The 20712-nt window shown below is 41.6% G+C and overlaps 2 protein-coding genes and 2 non-coding genes across 7 annotated transcripts; 3 read left to right on the top strand and 1 right to left on the bottom strand.

Annotated features, from left to right (window-relative positions):
* Positions 1–89: 89 nt before the first annotated feature.
* On the top strand, positions 90–178 carry LOC137885525 (small nucleolar RNA SNORD60). Its single transcript, XR_011104825.1, has one exon. It is a non-coding gene; the product is annotated as a small nucleolar RNA SNORD60 (small nucleolar RNA).
* Positions 179–351: 173 nt separating this feature from the next.
* On the top strand, positions 352–440 carry LOC137885529 (small nucleolar RNA SNORD60). Its single transcript, XR_011104829.1, has one exon. It is a non-coding gene; the product is annotated as a small nucleolar RNA SNORD60 (small nucleolar RNA).
* A 1245-nt stretch (positions 441–1685) lies between these two features.
* On the top strand, positions 1686–5525 carry gng13a (guanine nucleotide binding protein (G protein), gamma 13a). 2 transcript variants are annotated; one of them, XM_068727142.1, is made up of 3 exons: positions 1686–2100; positions 4668–4772; positions 4934–5525. In XM_068727142.1, the coding sequence occupies exons 2-3, from the start codon at positions 4675–4677 to the stop codon at positions 5037–5039; spliced, it is 204 nt and encodes a 67-aa protein (XP_068583243.1). In that variant the 5' UTR covers positions 1686–2100; positions 4668–4674; the 3' UTR covers positions 5040–5525. The 2 variants fall into 2 exon arrangements, with proteins under 2 accessions (XP_068583243.1, XP_068583242.1); XM_068727141.1 differs by having other exon boundaries at positions 1699–2100; positions 4665–4772.
* Positions 5456–18053, bottom strand: chtf18 (CTF18, chromosome transmission fidelity factor 18 homolog (S. cerevisiae)). 3 transcript variants are annotated; one of them, XM_068727135.1, is made up of 22 exons: positions 17839–18053; positions 16749–16838; positions 16500–16650; positions 15680–15869; positions 15403–15495; positions 14886–14938; positions 14637–14778; positions 14284–14508; positions 14094–14191; positions 13880–14003; positions 13639–13775; positions 13417–13510; positions 13200–13298; positions 12974–13104; positions 12340–12454; positions 11956–12180; positions 11682–11831; positions 11187–11317; positions 9369–9513; positions 9178–9273; positions 7529–7598; positions 5456–5773 (listed from the first exon to the last, which is right to left on the bottom strand). In XM_068727135.1, exons 1-22 carry the CDS (start codon positions 17906–17908, stop codon positions 5652–5654), a joined length of 2751 nt encoding a protein of 916 aa, XP_068583236.1. In that variant the 5' UTR covers positions 17909–18053; the 3' UTR covers positions 5456–5651. The 3 variants fall into 3 exon arrangements, with proteins under 3 accessions (XP_068583236.1, XP_068583237.1, XP_068583238.1); XM_068727136.1 differs by having other exon boundaries at positions 9178–9276; positions 9375–9513; XM_068727137.1 differs by having other exon boundaries at positions 9375–9513.
* Positions 18054–20712: the final 2659 nt, after the last annotated feature.

Genomic DNA, 20712 nt, shown 5'->3' with positions numbered 1-20712 from the left:
TCTTCAGATCGAAGTTCTTGTGGACGCAGGACCTCGTTGGCTTTGACGTCTGGTGAGTCTATTCAGTATGTTGCATTTTAAATAATTGTAGCCTGTGATGACAAAATCAAATTACTTTTCTGACACCTACTATGAGAGCTGAACTCCAGCTCCTGATTCTAACTTTTATCTGAGGCTCAGTTATTAGTATATTAGTGCAGTCTTTGTCTTAAATGTCCCCCTTTTTTAATACCTTTCCCCCTAATTGTTACAGATCAGAAGCTGCAGTGTCTAGACGGGCCTGGGATCGACGTTCTTATTGACACATGATCTGGTGAGTCTATTAAATATGTTGGTACTTTAATAACTTGTAGCCTGTGATGACAAAATCAAATTACTTTTCTGACACCTACTATGAGAGCTGAACTCCAGCTCCTGATTCTAGCTTTCTCCTGAGGCTCCTACAGTTGATGCATATGAGCATGTTACAAGTTTCTTTGTGAATTAAAACTGAGTTACTTTATCTTTTTACAGGCCAATTTATTACTGATGAAGAACTGGTGGAAGTAACATGATCCTGCTGATGAATGGTGATCTAGTTCATTTGAATGGTAAGTCTGTGTTTTAGTTGCATATAAATAGTACAGTCCATGATGACGTACAAAAATATTTTTTCTGACGCCTCGAATGAGAGCTTTCAGTTCCTCATTCTAACTTTTATCTGAGGCTACAATGATCACATTTGTGTCACACAGGTTGTTCTGGTCTGATCTGTCCTTTATTTTTTTCAGGTGCCCCAACTCCAGATAACTGATGCCCTCAAGCAAACAGATCAACCCTGAAGGAGGAAACGACATTTTTATTTAAAAAGAACTGAATAAAACTGCTGTAATTGCTTCAATATTATTTGATCTTTTGTTTAAATAAATGGTAACCCTTAACTGTTTTCTCTCTGGTCTGTTGTGGTGAAACAAAGAATCCTTTGTATAATTTGTATTTAGTATTTGTGCCCCAATATTAACACGGTAACCATAATGAGACTGACTGCAGTAGTTGCCAGAAAAGCTTTAACTGAAGGTATTTTATGATCCAGTTGGCTATAGACCTGCTTATCAGTTTTCATATTTATGAGTTATACACATTAATAGAAACTTGGCATTGGTGTTAGCAGGACTTCTCCAAATAAACAAATTTTGCATGTGATCACAGCTTGAAGGCGCAGTTTGTTTGAATCTCCATAGTTTTGTATATTCCCATAACTGAGTGGAGTTGTAAAAAGTAAAGTTAAGCTTTCCCATCATTGGTATATAACATTTAAAGGTTTCATAGAACAACGTAAATTTAGCTGTGGCTCAAATCTTAAATTTTGGCATTTGGTTTCCAGATGGTTCTTTTAAAAACAATGGAGCTTTACGTAATTACACAAAAAAAACTTTCATTTAAACTACAAGAGCCTGATATTTGAGGGACGAATCAGAGGTTTCACGCCTCCATACTTTTTAGACTACAGACCGGTACTTAAGTTGTAACACTAATGGGAGTCGACGAGGAACCAGGGACAAGACATTTTGTCCCACCTCGGATTTTTCCGGTGGCTTCGCTGTTTAACCTCATTTCTAATTTTAGCACAGATCTCAGGGGAATCTCTCGCAGCCTATTACCACAGAAACCGACACATCCGGTCATATGACTTAAACAAATAAATAAATCTAGATGTGTTTTAAGGGCGAGTCCTCATTTGCGTGTCCCCTGGCCTCTGCGCGTGTGTCCGGATTTCCATACAGGTGCGTCTTCGGTTCCAGCCCCTCGTTTGACTGTCAAACCAGGCGGCTTCTTTTTCCTCCGCCCTGCGCATCCCGCATCCAGTCGCTACCAGAGAGGAGCGCAGGGGAGTGCCCTGCACCGCGGACAGCCGACACACACACACACACACACACACAGCCTCCTCCTCCTCTTCCTCCTCCTCCTCCTCCTGCACTGAAGCCGGACTCCTCCGCCGGGCAAAACTCCACCGACTCCCGACTACCAGCTGCTGTTGTCGCTGTCAAAGTCCCGTCTGCATCTCCCATCAGCCGGCTGCACACAAAAATCGACCCGCGGTCCTCTCCGGTAGGCCTGACGGTAAGAGCGGTTGTTTGTTTGTGCGTGTGTGCGTGTGTGTGGAGGGGGGGTGGGTTATGCATTTCCATTGACACATAGTCACGATACAAATGCGTTTGACTCGATGTTATAGCTACACAGTGACCAGCTGTGCTCACTTCATCCTCCTACCACTTCATTTAAACGTAGATTTGCGATCAGCAGCCTGAAATAAACCAGATTCGCTGAGCGATGGAGGCTGATGTCACTGTGACACATTTGGAGGATATTATGATTAAATGATGAAGGCCTTTTTTTTCTAATGGAACATCTGGCTGCTGGTGAGACAGGAGGATGGATGCTGGTGGAGGAGACGGGCAGCGGCGAGCAGCAGACTTACTTCGATCCATTAAAAAGAGAGGAGGAGGAGGAGGGAGAGACAGTTTCCACTAGAGAAGACTTAACTGGTCCTGGTCGGCCTGAACTCTCTCTCTCTCTCTCTCTCTCTCTCTCTCTCGTAATGTGGCCTGTGGCAGGGTGGGGCACACTTTACAATTAAAGTAAAAATACTTAAAACCCTCAACCTTAGAGTAACGTAACAACGGGCATTTCCATAAATATTGTACTGAAACTGACTATAAAAACCTTTATATTGTACTTCTGATGTGGTGCAACTTGATAGTTTAACGCTACAGTAATGTGACGTTTCCTCTACAGCCGTGCATTCAAGGTATTTGTACTTCAGTGTATCCATTTACCTGACAGTTACTCTGAAAGTACACAGTGAGAGTACACTCTGTTGCCCGTTTATCAGGTACACCAGGCTAAAAGCTAATGCAGTCTAAAACAACACAATAAATAAATCATTGATGAAGGTTTTAATGTTCCGTTTAGAGGTGTGGATTCATTTGGGATGATATTGGAGGATGTAGTTTGATGTGCTGTTGAGCAGTATGGCATCATACATAAGTATTTGTCTGTTATTTATATTCAGTGATAAGTAAATGTGTTCAACAAACCTCTAGTAGTTCGACAGCATCACAAACAGTTTTTCTGTTAATTCAATGAATAAATTAAGAGTATATGAAATAACCACACGGTAAAGCCCATTTTTTGTATACTCTCCGTGTGATTTAAATACTTGATACTTCCTTATTTTTCTTTGGTCCAAAAAAATCCAATAAAAATACCAAAACCAGCAATGAATTGATTCTTCTAACCAGTGCTGTGCGTGTGAAGCCAACGCCTGATATTTATTATCCCTCTGTGCCGTTAAAACAGTTAAAAACACATTAGTGAACCACACGGTTACACTGGCTGACATGTTCCATCATCACGATGAACACGAGCTCTTCAGAGTATTCAGAGTTGATCCTGCAGACACAGAGCCGCTGCCGTTAATACTCAGAGCACCGAATGTGTATTAATCCGCCAATGTAAATAGTCCCCGAATAATTGGGCTAAAATCTACCCACTCTGACCTTACCGAACTTGTTTCTTTAAAATTAAACAATATATTTACGACTTCATTTTACAGATATACACGTGGAAAGTATTTGGAGACGGACTAACATTGATGCTTTTGGTCTTTTTATGGGATTTGCTGTCAAATAGAGTATTTCTACGTTTATTGAAGTTAAAAGGTTCAACATCTTCCATCGGATACAAAAATGCCATACAGTGTCCTTCACTAGAGGTGCTGACACTTCAGTAGTTAAGATAGCGGTTTTTAAAACGACTCAGCATGGCATTTTGACAGCAACCATCTGAATATGTCCCGTTAACCTCTTCCCTCTGGTGAAGCTCCTCTCCAAAGTGGCTGCCATCTGGTCTTCATAAGGTTTTCTCCGTTATCGTCATAAATATATCAAACAGAGAAGTGGTTCCCACCAAGGGGTCACCACATTCATCTGAGGGGTCACAAGAGAAGAAAACAAGAAAATATTTCTGCCTTCGAAAAATGCTTTTTCAGACCAACTTTCCCCTAATCTGCAAGTTTCTTCTCTTACTTCTTAAGGACCCTTAAGAATTATTGAAATAAAGTGAAGGGAAACGCTCGTTGGTTGCAGATGTGTACTGGTTGTGACCAGTTTCACCAGAGACGAGGGCTTACAAGTAGGAGTCACAAAGGTTGGGGACCACTGAAGTAAAGTGACATCCTAATTGTACCATAAACACTAGAGTTTATTTTTGCTCTTTGCTTTCAAAAGTAAAACTTATCTACTCAAAATATCTACTCAAGCAATAATGGGCTTTAAAAAGGTCAAATGTGTAACTTATCTGCATTAAAATGTCTAAATAAACGGGTTGTTTTTGGAGAGGAGGAGACGATGAACACTGAAGGAATCCTAACTGACTGCAATTGCAGCAGTGGTGAAGAAGACTCCCATGATGCAACGCTACTACACGACGTCACGATCCCATGCGGCATAAAAATGATATATCATGTGTTTAACTGTAGCAATCAAACATTTGATATATCTTGATTTCCACCTACATTTTGATGTGAAGTGTGTCTGAACTCTTCATCTACTAAGTTTCAGTGTGTGTGTGTGTGTGTGTGTGTGTGTGTGTGTGTGTGTGTGTGTGTGTGTGTGTGTACACAGCAGTAGCATCATGGAGGAGTTAGACGTTCCACAGATGAGGAGAGAAGTGGAAAGCCTTCAGTATCAGCTGGCAATCAACAGAGAGAAATCCTCCATCACCGTTACTGAGTGAGTGTGCAGTACACACACACACACACACACACACACACACACACACACACACACACACACACACACACACACACACACACACACACACACACACACACACACACACACTTAAGTATTGTGGATCAGATTTGTGCTTACAGTGTTTTGTCTATTTCTAGGCTGGTGAAGTGGATCGAGGGTTGTGTTTGTGAAGATCCATTTCTGAACCCTGAGCTGATGAGAGCTAACCCCTGGGTGGAGAAGGGAAAGTGTGTGATCCTCTAATGGTCTCTCTCTCACACACACACACACACACACACACACACACACACACACACACAATCACACAATCACAGATGCATATAAACTAAAGAATCATGCACTCCCACGCAAAGTCACGCTGCACTAACTCACCCATTCTCTCTCCCCCTCCCCCTCTCACACTCACACTCTCTCTCTCTCTCTCTCTCTCACACACACACACACACACACACACACACACACACACACACACACACACACACACACACACACACACACACACACACACACACACACACACACACATTATTGCTATCATCATGTTTATTTATTGGGAGACTCCTGAATGCTTTTAATTTATGTAAAGACTACTGTGTGTTTGTGTGTGAGCGTGCAGCACCGAGTAGCTTTCTAGAGGTTTGTTTTTATGGACTGCTGAGAAATGTTCAACAACACGTTTTTATTGGCTCTTTACACTGTCAATCAAAATAAAGACTGTTTTGAATTTAACAGCTGGATTTTGGATTTATTGATGCGCTTACATATAACATACAGGCGGTTGTGTGTGTGTGTGTGTGTGTGTGTGTGTGTGTGTGTGTGTGTGTGTGTGTGTGTGTGTGTGTGTGTGTGTGTGTGTTACAGTAGTTCTCGGATGTAGACATTTCGTCTGACAGCATTGGACATGCCCTCGTTGAACCGGAACCACACGTCACTGTTGCCCACCGCCTTCCCCATAGAAACAACGGCACACTTCTCACCTGCAGAGGAAGACATTTCATTTGGTTTATTGTCATGTTCTGCAAAAGTCATGAATCACAAATAGAAAATAGAAATTTTAAATAAAACAAAACGTGTGTGAAGGTAATATACATAACGTTTTATAGACTACAAGGCTGATTGTCCTTAAAGCTTCCCTCAAGTGACCTCATGACTCGTCAATAAATAAATAAACACTTCATTAATTAATTCATCTCTGGCTGCAACTAACAATTACTTTCATAAATCAGACAGGAAATGCAGACATCAAGCTAAAAACATAAAAAATGTCAGAAATCACAATTTCCCAAAGCCCAGTGTTTTGTCTGAACCTCAACAAATATATATAGTTCATTTTCATATACATTTTCACATTTTTAGAATCTGGAATGAGTAACTTTCTATCATTTTAGCTTTGAGCGCGACTTAAACCATTAATTGATTGCCAAAACTGTCACGGATTAATTTGATCAACTAATCGATTCAGCTCTAATCTAATCCTCTAAAGAGAAAATAAATAAAGTACTTCCCCAGTGTGAGGATTTGGAGCTCTCTCATATGATTAGAAAACCTGAATACCTTTATTTATTTATTTATTTATTTTCAGCTTTGGCTCTGAGAACTTGTGATGAAAACGGAACCCTACTTTCTGTCTTCTATAGGCTAAAATAATAAATACTGAAAATGAGCATTAGACTCACAGCTACCCAGTGTGCCGTTCTGTACATCAGCGGCTTGACTCATCACTTTGTGTTTTACTCATCTCGCCGCATTTCACAAAAGATTGTGGATTGAAAATTGCAGATACATTTGCGTGACCCTCGGGACTCTCGTGCAAGTATAGCGTTATAGCTTTGATGAATCAAACATGTGAAAATGAACAGCAGAGCTACGGACCCCGTTGTTGATCCTACTTTGACCTACAAACAGCCACAGCTTCTGCATCCCACTGATCCACTTCAGTAATGCAGTGCTTTCAGGAATGCGAGTGGTTTTAATGGATCCACTTTTCATGGAACGCTGAATCTTGGCCGATGTCAACGACCGAATAAAAAGCTACAGGTATTTGTGCAACGCATGTTTCCAGTTGCAATTACAGTAATCACCTGCCTGCACACCTGTGAGCCAGCAAAATAAGACTTTCTCTGAATATTTGTTTTTTCCTCCACAGTTAAAAGGAACACGTTTCTGTGGTTCATGTTCATGCAGTAAATGACAAATACTGCATACAAACAAAAGCAATAACGGGGTGTTTATTACTGGATAGTCACAGAGGAACAATAATATGTTCCAAAGTTGTGTGCACTTTTTGAAAATAATGAGAACAAGCTACACAGTTCTGCTTTAATCGTTTGTGCAAATGTGACATTTGTTTTTTTTGTGCGGAGCTGCGATGCATTTGAACACAGCAGTTTGTGGCCAAACCACAGCAACGCTCCAGACTTTTATAAATCAATGTCGCAAACTAAAGTATATAAGCAGCTTTATACATGAAGTAAAATATGTTGATTGTATTGGCTGGTGTCCAAATAAAAAAAGATTAGATCCAGCCATGTCAGGCCTTTTATGATGCCAGTAGAAATATGATATTACAAATATTATGGAGGGAAACAGTCTAGTTCTCCCGCCTGCAGCGTGCCACAGGAGCTCTGAATTTGAAGTGTTATGTAACAAACATCAGTTATCGCCTCGGCTTGTCTTTTTTTTAACCTGAACAGCTCGTGTGAATGAAGCCACACCGGTGGTTTCTACAGTACCTGTCTCTGAGGTGGGCTGCGGTTTCTGGGGTTTGGGGACAACAGCTCGACCAAAGAAGTCCACCTCCGGCTGCAAGACATGAAAACACGCAAACACAGAGTGACGATGAGGTTAATCAGGAAGTTTCTGGAACGCCGTCCTCAATAAGGAGGTCAATAACAATGAACGATCACACCACACACACCATCTCTCATTAGCCTGATTTCAGCTTCACCATGAGGGACTGTAACCCAGTGGCTTCTCATTATCCTCGTTTCTGCCCTCTAGAGGTTCACGCTCTCTATTCCTGAAGTACTAGAACTGCAGCTCAGCCAGAGAGGCTCTGATGGTCCGTGAGAACAGATACTGGCTCCACCTGCAGGCATCAACTAACATAAAAACCACGGGACAGTGCTGATCCCCCCCCGACTCAACTAGGGGATTAAATAACCAAAGAAAAGGTAAAAACTGAAAGCAGAAATGGTCGGTCCCTGAAAAACACACCCTGTAGTAACAAAAAAAGGTCTTAAGAGTGAAAGTGGTGCTGCTGAAACGCTTTAATCTTTTTAGTTTATCAATCCATGTTGAGCAGCAGAGCACACTTCCCCTGCCACTCATCTTGTGATTTTATTTCTTTTAAATCCACGGTGAGATTTAAAGATTTGTTGCTGAAAATAAACTCTTTTCGGAGGCCTGAGTCAGCCGTTGGTAGCTAACGGTGCAAACAGTATAATCTATGACAAAGCTAACAAAGCTAACATCATCAGCTGCGTGAGAGCAGAGTAGAGCGGCGGCCACAAACTAGTCAGTGGGGCGCGCTCACATGCACTAAATGCATTCATGGCCAACAAAGCAAAGAGAAGCTCAGATTACACACAGAGGCAGAGTGCTGCTCAGGTAGACATTACTCCACGATATCTTTACACAGAAAATAGTTGTTTCTAATGCTCTGAATGTCGTATGTTGCTCTTTAAATATTGATGTTAGTTCATGTAAGTTTTACTTCAATGTAATTTGATTTCTTACGCCATTGAATATATTCCTTTAACCCATACAACATGTATACATGTGCACATTTTAAGCTGAAAGTGTCACCACCATGGATATTATAGGCATGAAGTGGGGGGCCCTGCCAGAAAGCGTCTCATGTTGCAGAGAACCAGCAAATGAAAGCTGTTATGTCACTTATCTTCACTGTAGCATAACTGCATATTTAACAGAGATTTTAGTGTTTTTATTTCTTAATTCAATGTTAGAAAACATAACATTCAATGTAGTTCATCTCCTTGTTTGTTGGTTTTTTTTATGTGGCGAGAAATGGAAGTCAACAAATCTCGCTGGCTACAGGACGAGCTAAGAGTAACATGTGTTTCATATTAAGCTCATCACTGCCCACAGGGAGCTGTGTGCTTGTATTAAATGGTTTTATGGGGACAAAACTCTTTTCACGCAGTCAGATTATGGAGAATCACTTCTCACTTCTGTGGATAAAAAATAAACCATCAAACTGCATTAATATTTAGTCTATGGTTGAGATTACGCAAGTGGTTAAGGTTAGAGTGCATCTCCAGGGAATCTATGGAAGTCCATGTAATGTCCTCCAAAGTGACAAAAACATGTGTGTGTGTGTGTGTGTGTGTGTGTGTGTGTGTGTGTGTGTGTGTCTCACCCTGATCTCCACTGTGGTCTGTTTGACGATGTTCTCCAGCCTCTGCTGGTGGTTCCTGGTAGATGTAGGAGCGCCCCTCTTTTTTTCCTCCTCTCTCTGCTTAACACAGACCCAGCAGATGACAAACGCGTTAGATTATCAACTAGTCTACAGGCTGAGCTGTGTGTAATAAAACCTAACATCTGTCTCACGGTTACAGGGTTTCGTTGCAGCATCAGTTGCTCGGCTCGCCTCATCTTCTCTTGCTCCATCTCTCTGCTGATGGTTTGTTTGGCCTGATACGTCAGCTGACGGCGCGGCGGCAGACCCGGAAACCTCACGACCTCCTCGACACGCCTGCAGACACACACACATCGTTTAAACACACTCATAAAACAGACAGAGGTGAACCATGTTAGATGACAAACAAAAGAACTTTAAGCTTCCTCTATTGGTGCCATGGTTTATGTTTTCCACAAAAAAACAACAAAAAAAACACTGAATCTCTAAAACCTTAATCCTCTTACCGCTGATCTCATCTCTCTGCAACACACACACGCACACACACGCGCACGCGCACGCGCACACACACACACACACACACACACACACACACACACACACACACACAACATAAATAAGATTGTAATGGTCGATGTGACTGTGAGCTCTTCATTGCCAGTTATAACTATAAAATATGAGGGATATTATCATCAGAACAGACTCTATAATGAAAGAGCTGATTGGATGGTTCAACATGATGGATTACATCTGTGCAGCTCACACTAAGTAGTTTAACCTTTGGCTAGCACAACCATATGTACTACGGTACATCTCCAGCTATACACTGACTATGTTTACATGCATGCACACAAATACAGAGTAATACAATTGAGACAAAAGTTTGATTTAACGGAGTGAATTTGAGTCAGCATGTGTTTATCAATTTAGATGACGTAATTGTGTATCACGATATCTCCATATGTGATTTTATCACGATACGGTTCCTTAGAAAGACAATAAATGATCATAGTGAATTATGTTACTGCAAATACAGCACAATAACAGAACTGAGCACTTAAAGCACATAATGGCTAAAGGTTTAAAAGATGGATTTGTAATGAAGGAAGTACAAGTTTACTGCTCTTTTCGTCTCTGCATGTCTCTCCCCACAGATAGCCTCCCGAACCAGGCGTCGTTAACAATTCTGTCACAGTCTGACCAATCAACAAACGCTTCAAAAAAAAAAAAGAGCCGTCCAATCAAGTAACCCCGCTTGGACTAGCGGCGTATCCGCTGTCTGCTGTGTTCCAAGCCGTTCTCCTCGAGAGTGTCAGAGAGAGGAGTTGTGGTGCGCTAGAGACGGCAGGTACAGGAAGGTGTAGACCAGCAGAAGCAGCAGCAGAGCCAGAACCAGAGGCAGGCACCAGTCGTTGGTGACCATCACGTTGTCACAGCGAGCCTGCAGGAAGGAGGCCCTATGGGAGCCTGGCTGCTCCTCCACATGAGTCGGCATGACTGAGATGTACGTCTAGTTATCTCATTCTACCAGAGTCTCTGCTGTCCTCAAAAAAGGTCGAAGGTCTCCCAAGTTAAAGCTCCAGTTTGAACCCAAACCTGCAGAGTTCTGCTCCTTTCACTTTTAATCTTTTATGAAAAAACGCCCCGATGTTTCAGATCGTCTCCTCCTTTCTCTAAAACTTCTTTCCTCCTAATAAGTCGAAAGCTTGTGAACGCATCCTCTCACCTGTTTTCCCACCAGCTTGCTACTCTGCTCCCACACCACTAGCATCACACACACACACACACACACACACACACACACACACACACACACACACACACACACACACACACACACACACACACCAGGTGTTAAGGGATTACTCTCTAAGCCTCCATGCAGAGCAACATACTGTGGACAAGAGCAGTGACCTTCAACACCCCCAGAAACACACATCTGCCCCGCATGTGTCCACATGCAATATACAGTTGAGCGCAGGAGTGTTTGTGTGTGTGTGTGTACTCACGGCTCCAGGATGTATGTGTACTGCCCCTCAGGCGTGCGGTCCTGCCTGTATGAGAGGTTGTACGCCAGCATGGTGTTGATCAGCTCACACATCTGCTCCTTCTCTCTGCTGCTGAACAGCTGCGGATTCACCTGGACACACACACACACACACACACACACACACACACACACACACACACACACACACACAGAGAGAGGATTCAACAGAGGTAGAATTTACAGCAGTGCTATTGTATCGGATTGCATTAGAGTTTACAGGTGTACCTAATAAAGTTCTCAGTGAGTGTACATTCGGGGACAGCAAGGTCTGTAACTAAAGTCACCAGGATGTGACTAAATGCTTGAATTTTTGTCTTCTGCATAGCTCTATTCGTGTCTATATAAATACGGCCTTGTGTTATTGACTTGTCTTTACTTTTACTTGAACAGCTGCAGGGCTGAAGGTCCTACATTAACACACATAAACAGGTTTACTGAACGTGGTTTTTCATACAGGCCGTAGTTTGGGACAGATGATGTCGAGGAGAAGCGTGAGAATATCGAGGGACAGGCTGAGCTGGCTGATCCTCGTTCTGATGCATGCTGGGATGTCGGCCAACATGGTGGACAAAGCGTTCCTGCTGCTGAGGAGCCGGGAGGAGGCCTGGAGAGGACAAGAGCAGAGAGGACACAATAATCTCTACACTAAACAGCTTATGTTGTTCTTTGATTATTGTAGTTTTTGTTTCTACATTGATTGTTTTGATCATCATGTTGTGGATTCGTACCTCGTGCTGGCTGTGGGGATAGCTGATGCGGGGCACGTGTGTGTGAGCAAACAGGAAGTGGAATGTGACAGACAGGAAGGGCAGGTATCTCATCAGGGAGAAGTTCTGCCCGTGCATAATCACATGGTTCAACCTGTCGGAGAAGGACAGCCAGTCCAAAGCCTCACACACACTGTGCAGGTCGGGGTCCCTCACACGCATGGACAGATAATTTTCATACAGACCCTGAGGAAAAGAGACCTGATATCAGACCTAAGACATCATGATGTAGAGTTTTATATAAACTATGAATGTGTGGCTTATCTGTTGTGTGTAAAGCACGGCCCAATGTTTTTTTACATGACTTTATCTGTGCACTATCTATCTGGAGGGTGTGTTCATTACCTGAGAGACCTTCTCAAACTCTCCACTAGATGAAGCCAAATGTAGAATGTGCTGGAACCTCTGAGCTCCACCTCCTGAACCCGGTGCCTCATCGAAGCCCTCACCAATACGTTTCCTGAGAGAACAAATTTGAATGTCTAGTCAACTATCTATTTAGTTAGGAGAGAGGATACAGATAAGACAGTAAAGCTATAGATAAGATTGTGTTGCCTTTGATTTGAAGGTGCGACGAGTTGACATTTGCCTGCTGTGTCATTTTATTGTGCCAATGATTTCATTCTCCTGTGAGGCCCGTGGCCTCGATTCATTCATGCTCACGGATCAAAGTACAAAATAAAAGTCTGTCACGAGAGAAAGGACAGATTCATGACGACTATAAAAGGCTTTACTTTTTTTGAAGTCTTTTACAAGTACCCTAAAATATGTTTCCAATTTGCCTGTTGGCGTCCGCAGTAAATGCAAACTTACAAAACAGTGATGGACCCGGACCACTCGTGAAAATCTCCTGATCTTTTGCATTTCAAAATGTCTGACTAAACTTGAACTTTGGCTGCCTCCAGTAACTGTGGCCGTTTGTCAGCATCCAGCACAACATTTAGAATTTCATGAAAGCCTCTGGTCAGACCTACTGTACCGTTTTGTACGTTGTAACTGGAAGATTCCCTGCCACAGATGGAACAAGCCTTTGTTCTGGTCCTTCTGCCCCACAGAGACACACTGGATGGTCTTCGAGTTCACCTGCTTGTGGCCGCGACCGTGGAGGAACTGTGCGGACAAGCACACATATTGTGATCTGATTATACTCTACATCACTGCTCATGCGACACACAATACTTGTCTTTTACAGTGCTGCCACCCACCTGCAGTGTGTTGATGCAAGACCTGATGTCGTTGTCGGTCTTCTCACACAGCGACATCAGAGTGCCCGTGTCTACCTTCATCCCCTGCTCGAGGGAAATCTGGAGAGAAAAACTCAATGTAAACCTGGATTGTTGGTGTGTGGGTGTGTGTGTGTGTGTGTGTGTGTGTGTGTGTGTGTGTGTGTGTGTGTGTGTGTGTCTGTGTGTGCGTGCTGACCTCTCCCAGTCTCTGTGTGAGGCGGGAAGGCTGAGTCTGAGGGAAAACCAGGAGGAAGGCCTGCTGCCTGAGCGGCCTGAGAGCTGGAACATATCTAAAAGGAAACATGTGTAATCAGATAATGGCTGCAAAGACAACAGAAAATCAACAGTCAAAAGACCGTACTGCTTTATGAAAAAGAATCTACTAGTTCCACTGTGACACTACCACAGTCTCTCTTACAGGTCGTTACAGATGCAGATGATTGGTCGAAGCAGGATGGACTCCTTCTTCTTTTTCTTCTTTGTGATCTCTGCACCGACCTCCCCACCATGGCCATCTTTTCTGTTCAGAGTCGCTAACAGGATGTTGATGGCAGCCTGTCAAACACCACAGATGAAGAAAAATAAATCACTAATAACAGAGATTGAAAGGAGCACTCTAACATGTTCCTTTTACTGATTTTAAATCGTTGGAAACGTACTGCAGGTGCTCCGTCGATCTCATCGATGATGAGGCAGTTCGGCCGCTCGTTGACTCCCAAAACTGACTTCATCTGAGTTGCTGTGTCGATACGTTTCTGGAACACCTCTGCGCTGCGATCGTCACTGCAAAAACATCAACTGAAGTCACCACAGGGAACCTGTTTATGATTTACTACGATCATTAGAGTCATTTTTAATTTGCGTTCGTCTAACCTGGCATTGATTTCCACCACGTTGTAGCCAGCATGCTTTGCTATCACATGAGCCAGGGTGGTCTTTCCCAAACCTGGAGGACCAGACAACAAAGCCACCTAGAGAAAGGCCAAAGTAAATTATATCTTGTAGAAAAATGAAAGGTCATTAAACTGAAATTGCCCCGACAGGAGTCTGCAGGTGTGTTTACCTTGAATTTGGGTCGTTTGTACTGGTCCAGTTCGGCCTCCAGTAGCTCCTCAGTCACCTCAATCTTGCTCTTGAAGCGATTCGGATTCTGATTGGGTTGATCGGGTTTGAATGAGTTCTGGTTGGGAGCCTGTCTGTCAGACCGGGCAGGGCGGGACTTCCTCTCTCTTCCAAACACAACGGTGTCCCAAAGTTTCAACCACTTGAGCAGACAGCGGTTGGTAAACTACAAGGAAACAGTGACACACAGCTGTGACACTTCAGCAGAAACTCTGGGGTTTAGTTCGGCTTTAATTCACTCAGTGTGTATGCATGTAGACATACAGTTACACAGAAACACAAACCGTGACTCACATCGTCACTGAGAAGCTCTGTGTAGTGTCGGGGAGAGAATCTGTCCACCCAGAGTCGAGAGGTTCGTCCCTCGGTGTCTTCAGGATCGTAGTTCTCTTCATCGTCTCTGCTTTCAGGCTGAACGAGCTCATCATTCACACTGCTGGAACGTGACACAATATAAATAAATACAAATATGTACTGCTGCTGCTGCTGCATGTCATCACATTCTTAGATGTGTCAGTGTGACAGAGACAGGCGGGGAGTTACCTGGCCAGCAGATCGGTGACACGCTGAGATTCTTCCATAATTTGCTGGTGGCGCTGCAGGATTTCAAAGTAAGAGAAGAAATTTAAACAAACTTGCAATTTCAACAGCCTGAGAATTACAAAATATCTGCTTTTGTTGATCTGAAATACATCAACACATAACGTGAATCACTGTATCTATACACAAAAGGGGTCACTGATACATTATATTTTAGTGTTTAAATTATCAGCTTTATTCATAATTCTTCCACATTAATGAACGTATGAACTACAAATCTCAAATTATAGGCTTCTATCATGTAAAAATATCAAACATTTGCTCATTTGCTCGAGTAAGTAAGCATTGTTTTGATCAGGCGTGTAAATAATGTTTTTTTTAAAGGCAGATCTACTCTGTATGAAAATGGTTGTTCTATTCTCTGTATTTAAACTTTAAGCACCTATAATTAATGAGAATCAATAGTGTGTTGAGTCTACTTGGCGGATTATTCACAAACAGCAGCAGCCTGGTCACTCACCCTCTCCATCTCTTGCTCTCTCAACACACCTATTGGCACTGCCAGCAGCCCCAGTGCACCCTGGGAGTTTGGTACCAATCTGCAGTCCACCACCTGGAGGGAGGGAGACAGACAGACAGACAGACAGACAGACAGACAGACAGACAGGTAAATGCAAAACAAATACATATAACAAACACAGGCACCTGATGTGTGTTTGCTGAGAATGAATCAGTATTTAGGACGAGATGCTGACAAAGGCATGCTGTGTAATGTTCAACATGCTGAGGAGTTGAACCTTTGTGCCCGTGTCTTCCGTTTGTCTGAGGTAGATCCGACTCCCCGATGAGTCGGTCACACTGACGTACTCTCCCTCTAAAGGAGGCCGCTTCAGCACATGCAGCGATGCTGGCGCCGCTGTGGGACGTCGCCTGGGCGTCTCTGGGATTGAAGCAAAGCCACTTATATCCAACACGGCGGGGGTTGACCTGAAACACACAAACATGTTCAGGAGTGTGGACTGTGTGCGTTTTTAAAATCAGGGTAAATTGGTCAATCAAATGTGAATAATAAATGTTCACATGTTTCAATAGGACAATGTTATATCTTTAGATTCCTACTTTTTGTCTCAGCAACAATCAAAAATGTTTGAAAAAAAAAAACGAAAATCCTTACAGGTTGTATTGAGCAAATGTTTGGTATTTTTACTTGATATATCCTCCGAAGTATTAATCTAATTACCTCAATTGTTTGTTAATTTCAGTATCGAAACAAGGAGTGCCTGAAAACCACCAGAATGCTAATTATCTTGTGCTCAAAAAGCACATAAAAATGATAAACTTTAAAAGACGAAAACAAAAGAAATAGTTCAATACTACACAGGTGACGTGTCACCAGCTGCAGCTCTCAGACAAGTAAGTGCTTTTTGTGTCTATAAATAGCAGACGACCATGTTTCATCCCTGTGATGTGTTGCTTTGAAGTGCCTCTCATTTGTTTTTGATCCGAGCATCTGCCTTTTGCATAAACCAAGTATTCTGTGTAAAAAGAAAACATCGGCCTCCTACTGAAGTCTTCCACTCACACTGCGTTGATCACCGGCCCATGCATCGCTCCTACCTGAGGTTGCCAGGTGTTTCGTACTGCTCCGGAGAGGACGGCGGTGTGATGTCATCGCTCTGCGACGGGGCTTTGCTCTCTCGAGTCTGCAGCGAGTCGAACAGTCGCTTAGCCACTCCCGCGTCCTGCTTCTTCCGCTTTGCCTTCGGGGCTGCGGGTGCAAGAGTCAGATTCAAGGGACAAACTTACAACAACATTCAAACATACAACGAGGATGAAGGAGCCGGTGTGATCTGAGGGTGAACTCACTGATGGACGGATCAACCAGCAGGTGCTCTACGTCACGAATGTCGCTTTCTGGAAGCTGCTTCTGACGTTTCCCCAGATTGGAGGATTCATCTGAGCCATTCAAGAAAAGACAAACTCATTAATGTCATTATTGTGATGGTCTGCTTTCACTTCTTTCTACCATTAGTTAGAATAAATGATTACTTAATCAACACACATAAATAAATAAACAGACAGCCGAGACAATAATCACAATGTCAGGTTGAATTTTGATGCACATAAACTCATGAAATGATTCACAAGACATATTAAATACAGGTGGGCGTAAGTATATGTGAACATTCTCAGGCATTGTGGATATTTATATTTATCCAACCCTAAAACTAATTAAAAAATAAAGCAAACTAGGTGTTAAGGGGTTTATCACACTGCATAATTTTACCTGCCAAAATGCACGATTTTTGTGAGTTTGATTACTAAAAGAGAACTGTTAATTGTGCAGTTCAGTGAGTAAAATAGACAACAATCAAAAGAGATAGGGCTGCAATGTAGAAGTACAAGTAAAGATGTTATTAAAGTACATAATACTCATATTACGGGATTATAATTATTGGTGCATCATTGTACATCACTTTAATATTGCTGCTGGTAACAGGTGGAGCTTTTATATAGATATAGATATATATATATATATATATATCTATATATATATATATATATATATATATATATATATATATCTATATATATATATATATATATATATATATATAGATATAGATATATAGATATATATATATAGATAGATATATATATCTATATATGCAAATAAAATGTCAAATAAATGTAGTGAAGTAAAAAGTACAGTATTTCTCACTGGAATGTAGTAGAGGTATGAAGTAAAATTAGCAGAGACATACATGTACTCAGTAAAGTACAAGTACGGTACCTGAAAGCCTACTTAGTATCACTACACCGGGTTGTACTAATTATACGTTTATGGTGAAGTTAGGCTCAAGGGTCAGATGTGAGGGGGGTGGAGCTTAATGTAAAAGTTTAAACTAAAGAATGATACGCCTTCTATTTGTAATTAGTTAACGTCGTCCTTCACCTTCCAGCTGAGCCAGCGCGTCCAGCTCGTCGGCGAACTGGTCCTCGAAGTCGTCCTGTACCCCGAACATTTCGTCGTATTCGTCATATCGGCTCGGACAGGTACACGACAACCAGCGACACGGCAATGTGTTTTAATCTGAAGACCAACACACACTCCTCTCATGAATATTCCCTTCACGACTTCAGCTTTGACGGAGCCGCAGATTTCCCGGCAATTTTTGTTGTTAAGTATCACTTCCGGGTAAAGCGAGTTTAAAGCGAGTTTTCTTCTTCTTCGTGTGAATGTTGGCAGTGTAGACGCTGCTGAGCGTGTTACTGACCTCCGCAGGATACAAAGTGAACTGTCAATGCAGCGGCCGAGCATTGACATTACTACCGAGCCAAATACTAAACACCCAAAATCAAATAAAAAACGTATCATTGCCTGATAAATTAAATACATGGACAACCAGCCAATACTTCTCATGACATTTAACATGTTTCACATTTTGATATTAGTTTAGTTAGTTTACAATTCAAAATGAGAGAGAGAGAGAGAGAGAGAGAGAGAGAGAGAGAGAGAGAGAGAGAGAGAGAGAGAGAATGTGTGTGGCTCCGAACCAGTTGGATCATAGATCATCTTTGTAACCTTTGGTCTCTTCGGGGAACTTTTAGTTAAACAACTGCTCCCTCAGCTTCCACTCCATTGGTTACCAGTTGCACTTCTTCAGCCTCTTTCTCTCTAATTATATATACAGTATATTGTGTGTGTGTGTGTGTGTGTGTGTGTGTGTGTGTGTGTGTGTGTGTGTGTGTGTGTGTGTTGTCTCTCTCTCTCTCTCTCTCTCTCTCTCTCTCTCTCTCTCTCTCTCTCTCTCTCTCGCAGTTGGCCCCCCTGGGGTGCCTATCATTTCCCTTATTACACTTTTAGTGGAAGCTTTTACCATGTTGTACATAATTATATTAGATATTTTTATTTTGTATTCATAGCCTTAAATGTACTGCTCTTTAAGTTTTAATGTTGCAATTTGTAGGTCTTTCCCATCTCTCCTTGCCAGGACTAAGGCTTACTTGGGTTTCTTTTTCTATTCTGTAAATATTTTAATCTGGAAAGCACTTTGTGCTCAAGCTTGTAAAGTGCTTTGCCAATGAAAGTATTATTATTATCTTGGAATTACAAATTCAGTACATGACATAAGATTTTGGCAAGCTATTCCCTAACTAAATTACCTACTACTGCCATGTTACTGAACATAGGCCCTTCATGCTTTTCCCACACATATTTACTGTCCATACTGTATACATCTCAGCTGGTGTATTCTTATTTATACTGCTGTCTACTTGTACTTATACCTTCACTTTATATTTTGGTAACTGCTGCACATGCTCATATTGTATAACGTAGTGCATTCATATCTTCCTCTCACTGTTTTTTTTTTTTAACCTATAAAAGTTTTTGTTGCACACAAAACCTTTGTTCATCTTAAGCCTTTTTTAAGAGAGAGAGAGATTAATGATGACGTGTGTGACGTCAGGATGTCTCCATCGCCACCATCTGCTCCTCACAGCAAACACACACTGGCCAGCAGTTTGTGTGTGACACTGAGTTAATTTCACGTCAGGAAGCACGAAAGCAAAGTCAACTTAACTGTTACTGTCTCTTCCTCTCTGACTAATGTTACTCAGTGAAAAAAATGATGATCAATATGTGTTAAAAGTACAAAAAAGTCACACTTCTCATGTTTAATACTCAAAACGTTCAGCTATTTAGCCTTCATCATGGTGGTATCTAAGGAGGTTTCCAGTAAATTAAATATGGAGATTTAACATTTTTTACCATAATTAAATATATTGTTGAAAAAAAAAGTAATTGGAAAAGTTAGTTGTGATATTATATCTGTATGTCTTGAATAGTCATACATTCTCCTTATCATGTTTAATCAATTAATAATAAATGTGGTATATAACAAAACAGTAATATGCAGCAATATGATATATAATAAATAGTATATGCTTTACCTTGCAGATTCTGCTGCTACTAATCACATCTTATTTTATTTTGAAAATATGACAGCAATGTTGTTATGTACGCCTAGTATTTATGGGGATTTATAAGTGATGTAAAAGTCGCACGACTATTAGGAAGGGTGTATTTTACAGTGACATGTAAAACTTCAAACTTTAATTCTAACTTCTCCATCTCAGGAGATTTCCACTTCTGGTACATACAGATATTTCCAAATGTTTCTCAAGCTTAAATCCCATGCACCATTTCTCAGTGGGGCTGTTGTAAAATGTCCAACAAGTAAATACAGAAAGGAGCCAAGAGTACTTGCTGTAGTCAAATAGAGCAAATCAGGCTTAGTTTCTAAATTACAAATTGCAACACTCATCCAAAAATACCAGAGAATATGTATGAAATCTTGGATTATATTATAGGATTGATTTCTACAACATTATTTGTGTCCATCATTAGTCAATAATGCAAATCCACAATGGATCTATCCCAGAACATGTAATCATGTGAAGAAATATCTTCGCCCAAACTGATTTTTGTATAAGATTGGGTTTCATTTCAAACATTTGCTGTCCGAGTAAAATCTTTTATAGTGAAGAAACTGTTAAACTGTTTCTCTCTCACACATACACACACACACACACACACACACACACACACACACACACACACACACACACACACACACTTTCACAGACCCTACTTAGCACTTACCAGCAGATGTTTGTGTGTTAAAAACACTAATGATTATATACTTGTCATCGCCAATGATTGACCATCTGTGTGTGTGTGTGTTTGTGTGCATCAGCGTGGACTCTAGTCCACAAGAGCATCTGCTGTACTCCACTGCTCACCCACACCATGCACTCCATTATC

The sequence above is a fragment of the Cebidichthys violaceus genome, unplaced genomic scaffold (genome assembly GCF_023349555.1).
Source record: "Cebidichthys violaceus isolate CVI_PGR_0920_01 unplaced genomic scaffold, fCebVio1.0.p SCAF_4, whole genome shotgun sequence".
NCBI lineage: Eukaryota > Metazoa > Chordata > Actinopteri > Perciformes > Stichaeidae > Cebidichthys > Cebidichthys violaceus.
The sequence above is the reverse complement of the archived record's forward strand: the minus strand, read 5'-3'. Positions and strand labels throughout refer to the sequence as shown.